This window comes from Ranitomeya variabilis, chromosome 3, assembly GCF_051348905.1.
Source record: "Ranitomeya variabilis isolate aRanVar5 chromosome 3, aRanVar5.hap1, whole genome shotgun sequence".
NCBI lineage: Eukaryota > Metazoa > Chordata > Amphibia > Anura > Dendrobatidae > Ranitomeya > Ranitomeya variabilis.
The window spans coordinates 550,669,464-550,675,234 of record NC_135234.1 but is presented as its reverse complement, the minus strand read 5'-3'; the positions used below and the strand labels follow the sequence as shown (position 1 = coordinate 550,675,234).

The 5,771-nt window shown below is 44.6% G+C and overlaps 1 protein-coding gene across 1 annotated transcript; it reads right to left on the bottom strand.

Annotated features, from left to right (window-relative positions):
• Positions 1-391: 391 nt before the first annotated feature.
• On the bottom strand, positions 392-2,603 carry SOX21 (SRY-box transcription factor 21). The gene has a single exon (XM_077297165.1). The coding sequence runs from the start codon at positions 2,206-2,208 to the stop codon at positions 1,408-1,410; it is 801 nt and encodes a 266-aa protein (XP_077153280.1). The 5' UTR covers positions 2,209-2,603; the 3' UTR covers positions 392-1,407.
• Between the last annotated feature and the right edge of the window lie 3,168 nt (positions 2,604-5,771).

Genomic DNA, 5,771 nt, shown 5'->3' with positions numbered 1-5,771 from the left:
TTCTCAATGGCCTCTGTTCTGCTGAATCATCAATGCTTAAGATAATACCACGACTCGTTTTTTATCTTCTTTCCTATTCACGATTAAAAAATGTGATAAATCTGGTTTTTGGCTCTGGATAACAATGGCTTGATTTAGATTTCCTGGTAAATCCATTCAAGAGGGAAACAAAGGCCGCCTTTAGGGGATAAGTTACACTTCACCTGGACTAAGCACGCAGGGGCAATTCAGATAAGAATCTTGTTAGTATACTCTACAAGAAACAGAAGATTTCCCCCTTTTACCCAGAATGGGCTTCATTTCAGCCCTTTGTTCAGCGCTTTCAATCCCTCTATAGTTTGTCATCTCATATTAAACCAGACCTGGACACACACAAAACAAGACTTTGCAATGAAATTGTTAAAACCATTTCTTCTTTACTTTTTGTATTACAGAAAGCCAAAATAAAAACTAGAAAGTACATGTTAGCCAGCTCCATTCACAAATATTAGTCAGATTTACACATTACAAAAAGAAAAGAACCGAATAAGTGGCTGATAGGAATCAATGGTTTATAGCTACAGAAATGGACCTTCTGGGCCAAACCTAAACCATGGAGGAGCCTGGAAAGTCCAAGATCAGATCGATTCTTGGCAAACAGTTTGTACTCTTCTAAACAATAAATATACAATTAGCAGACCAAATGTCTGGAATAGAGAGAAACAAATGAAGAGTCACATCAGTTTCCTTTCTAGAATTTAGACTTGGGATCATTAGTGAGCAGCAGATTTTCTTTTAAAGATCTATCATGTTGAATGTACAGATTTACAATGATCCTGAAGACCCTGCTTTCCATTCCAGTGTGCCAGGTTCTCCTGTGCTGAGGAGCTGACAGCCTTCTTCTCCATCCCTACATTTCCTGGCTGTTATGGAGGAGGCATCATTAGGACCAGCTGGTAGAAAGTTCTCCACCACTCATCTCTAGACACAGGGCTGGGGAAGGGGAGATCTATGGAGGGGCAGCAGGTTTACCAGACCCCAGAGCTTTGCTCAGCCAGTGCAGGCAGGGTCTGAGCAGTGTCCGCCCTGGGGTCCAGCTCACAAGGGCAGAGGGGGCTTCGGAAGTGTCCTTTGCTCTGCTGGTGACCTTATCCCACCGACTTAGTGGGACTTGCGTAAGACTTTGAGGAAACCAAGCCCCTCCACACTGAGGACCATGGGGGGACACAAATGATCTGTGCGACTGACAGCACAACAAATGCTCACAGATTTCCAGATTTTCACAGCATAAAAAGACAAATACCCAATAATGGTGCATGACAGCTAGAGATTCCGCCCGGAGGAGTTCCCAGGACGAGTTCACATGTCCCACACGGAGTGACACCTGGGTGCTGAGGTGACAGTGCCCTGCCAAGGGCCGCCATGCTGTCATAAGGCTGCTGCATAGGCTGTGGCGGGGTACGGGTCCAACTGAGGTTTCCCCATCCCCGGGAACAGGATGTAGGCTAAGGGGGGCTGCAGTCCGGGGCTGGGCCATCCTGTGCAGTTACAGGGGATCATGTAGCCGGGGTTTCCAGGAGAGGGGTGAGAGTGAGTGTGGCCGCCACTGGCCGCCGCTGCGGCCGCCGCAGCCGCCGCCACTCCCGGGAAGGCTGCTCCGCTGGACTGCGGGTATCCGACAGAGGACGCATAGGGGAGAGAGGAAGAGCTGGAGGTGATCTCTGCCATCTTGGAGCTCAGGTCAAATAGTGAGTAGGGGCTGGAAGCTGCTGCCGCCGCCGCCGCCGCTGCCGCTGACTGGGGGAAGAAGACCCGCGCCGCCGCCGCCGCCGCTGCAGCCGCTGCCTTCTCAGGGTTGGACAGCAAAGAGTCAGTGAGTGCCCCGGCAGCGTGCAGGCCGGCCACCTTCAGCCCGTCGTGGTCCCCGGCCAGGCCGTACGGCATCGGGAAGGCAAACTTGTCCTTCTTCAGCAGGGTCTTGGGCTTCCGGCGGGGCCGGTACTTGTAGTCCGGGTGCTCCTTCATGTGCATGGCGCGCAGCCGCTTGGCCTCGTCTATGAAGGGTCTCTTCTCGGACTCCGTCAGCAGCTTCCACTCTGCCCCCAGCCTCTTGCTGATCTCCGAGTTGTGCATCTTGGGGTTCTCCTGGGCCATCTTCCTCCTCTGAGCTCTGGACCACACCATGAAAGCGTTCATGGGTCTCTTCACATGGTCCACCGGCTTAGACATGTCCACCTGCCTCAGGTCTTCTCAGAAGCCCCAAGTGTCCGCGAGTTACAGTGGGATTACCAAGGTGTCACCATCGTGGGCTGACCGCAGAGAACTCCAGTGTGCAGAAAGTTAGTGAGCGGGCAGCAGTGTCAGTGTGCGAGGAGGTGACGCCGGCTGCGGGGCTGTCCTCTGACTCCTGACAGCAGAGTGCTCCCTCCTGTGCACTCAGGCAATCACAGGAGGAACAAGTGCACAGAGCTGTCAGATCCCGGCGTCCTCACTGGCCACTGCATGTCCTCCAGTAGCCCGGGCTGTGCCCCGCACACATGGCATCAGGACGCCGTAGTATCCGGTGCTCGGCTGGCTCCTGCCCGTGTCCTGCGCTCCCCTCTCTGACTGCGAGGAGGAACCAGAACGAGATTTTTTTGGGTAACTGAAACTGGGCGGGAGAGAAAGGTGGGTGTGAGATGTGGACGTGTCTGGGAGGGGCCGGAGGAGAAGCATCCACTGCTCTGCACCGAGACCCTGCCAGTGTGTGCCCGGCTCCGTGCCCCGGCGGCCGGCGGGACCGGCACCAGGTGTCCGGGACAGGGAGACAGTGTGTTTGTAAGTGCAGTGGTCTGTGTGCAAACACTGTGATAAGGAGTAGCCGACACATCAGTGTGTAGCCCCCACAACCTGTAGCCCCCACAACCTGCAGCCCCCACAACCTGCAGCCCCCACAACCTGCAGCCCCCTGCTAATGATCGCAGCTGAGAAGCCACAAATAATGTGTGTTTATGTGATGTGTGTCTGTTTTGTGGATATATGGTGTGTATATAGTGTGTGTATATGTGATGTCAAGTGTGTTGTGTCTGTTTTGTGGTTATATTGTGTACGTATGTGTATATGTAGTGTGTACAGGTGCAGTGATGTGAAGTGTGTGTTTATGTGATGTGTGTATTGGTGATGTTTTGTGGATATATGGTGTGTATGTAGTGTGTTTATGAGATGTGTGTCTATAGTGTGTGTATATGTGATGTGAAGTGTGTTGTGTCTGTTTTGTGGTTATATATGTAGTGTGTACAGGTGCAGTGATGTGAAGTGTGTGTTTATGTGATGTATGTGTGCATGTAGTGTGTGAGTTTATGTGATGTGTGTACAGGTGAAGTCATGTGTGTGTTTGTTTTGTGCATATATGGTGTGTATATGAGATGTGTGTCTATTCTGTGTGTGTGTGAAGTGTGTGATGGGCCGTGCGGTGACTGACGCGGGGCTCTCCCTGGTGCGGCTGCGGCAGTGGGCGCCACACAGGTGAGTGGAAGTTGCTGCAGGTAGTGTGCCGGCCCGCACTGTGCTGCTGCTGCGCACCTCTTCTTTCTACGTGAGAAGCTTTTTGTCTCGGCTCCATGTTTCCATCTCCCTGTGATGTTATCTCGCCGGCTATTAGTACCTACACATTGTTCTCTTCTGCGCGTTCACGTCTTGAAAGCACAAAATATGTCACAAGTGTTTAAGTAACAAATTGACTTGAGAATCAGGACAGACTAGATCGCCCTGTTCGTGGCTTGTCAGGCTGGCGTGCCATTGTGCTATGTGCAGCCCTTTAACCCCTTCCTTGCCGAAATCATTTATCATTGAAAAGCTGCCTGAACAATTATTACCTGCAGCATCGGAGGAAATAATCATTAATGACGATCGTAGGTCACAATCACCAAGAAAGAATCATTAATGACGATCGTAGGTCACAATCACCAAGTGTCCCGGTTTAGTGTTTGTTTTGTAGTATTTTAGTAGGAATCGGACTTGGCAGAAAGACTTATTTCATCGAGAAAAGGTAAAACAAATCGTTGCTAAGGATTTACCTTACAGATCTTCTATCATCTGCTGTAAGGGAATTTATTTCGTGTTATGTTCAGCCCTGCCTGTGTGATATTCTGTTCTGTGATTCACAACTTGTAAACAAAAGGGAAAACAATGACATCGAGTGTATGAGATGGGCAACTATTGCTGGCACTGTAGGGCTTTGTTCCAAACAGAATTCTTTTATATATAGATTTATTCCTATTTGATATGGCCTAAGTAGAATATAGAATATTAGGAGACATTATATATATATATATATATATATATATATACATATATATATATATATATATATATATATATATATATATATATATATATCTATATCGCAAACATCAGAGAAAAAATATCTTAATATTCTACTGTGGGCCAATATATAGATAGATACACAGTATATATATATATATATATATATATATATATATATATATATATATGCCCCTTGCTCCAGGACAATGTTAAGCTTTATCTCTTTTATGTTAGGTCATAAATAAATAAAAACATTTCCCTTCACAAATCAACAATTACATGGTTATATCAAACTATTATTAAGAATAACAACACATATAGCTAGTTACAGACAGTGAAATATATGAAAAATGAAAATGAATGGAAAGGAAGAAGTATGCAACAGGAATGCAATACATAGACAGGAGGTCAGGAAAACTAATATTACTCAAATCCACAACTCTATCTATCTATCTATCTATCTATCTATCTATCTATCTATCTATCTATCTATCTATCTATCTATCTATCCCATATCTATCTATCTATCTCATATCTATCTATCTATCTCATATCTATCTATCTATCTATCTATCTATCTATCTATCTATCTATCTATCTCATATCTATCTATCTATCTATCTATCTATCTATCTATCTATCTATCTATCCCATATCTATCTATCCCATATCTATCTATCTATCTATCTATCTATCTATCTATCTATCTATCTATCTATCTATCTATCTATCCCATATCTATCTATCTATCTATCTATCTATCTATCTATCTATCTATCTATCTATCTATCTATCTATCTATCTATCTACCTTATATGAAATTTTGTCTTATATCTCCTACCTCCTCAAGGTTACATGTGTTACTATTAAGTCTATTTATTTATCCCACTCTGGAAGGTGGAATTTAACCCATACTTCTAATTTGCTAATGATCAATCAGTTTACATTTTCACAATTTTTTTCATCAGTCAAGATATTATTAAAATCATATCAGTACAGTACAAATGTATCAGAAATAAAAAAAAAGTGTACTTTAACAAATCTGTATACTGAAAAAATTCTTGAAACTTGAAAAAAACTGGACATTTTAGGACATTTTTTACTTCACTGCTCTCAGGGTATAAATAATAATAATAATAATAATAATAATAATAATAACAATGACATCTCAGGAGTCCATGATTTTCCTTGTAGCCAGATTTTCATCGGAGTTTTGTTTCTGATTTTCATCAGGGTTGCTCAGTGTGTCAGTTTTCTCTTCGGTGAGGTAAGGTTAAGTTTCCATGACCAGCCTTCGGTGAATTTCTGACACAGCAAATTTTTACTGTGAAAAAGACACAGCATCTCACAGTCCCAGCAAAGTGGAAGGGATTTATAGCAATCTAATGCACACTGCTGCACAAACTGACTCGCAGTGCATTTTTAAAATTCGCAAAATCTCAATTTCTCTTGCTCGTACGCAGAGATTTATGTGTAGATTTTCCCCG

Excerpts from the sequence above, each read along its gene's own strand:
- SOX21 (XM_077297165.1), bottom strand. The coding sequence starts at position 2,208 with ATGTCTAAGCCGGTGGACCATGTGAAGAGACCCATGAACGCTTTCATG.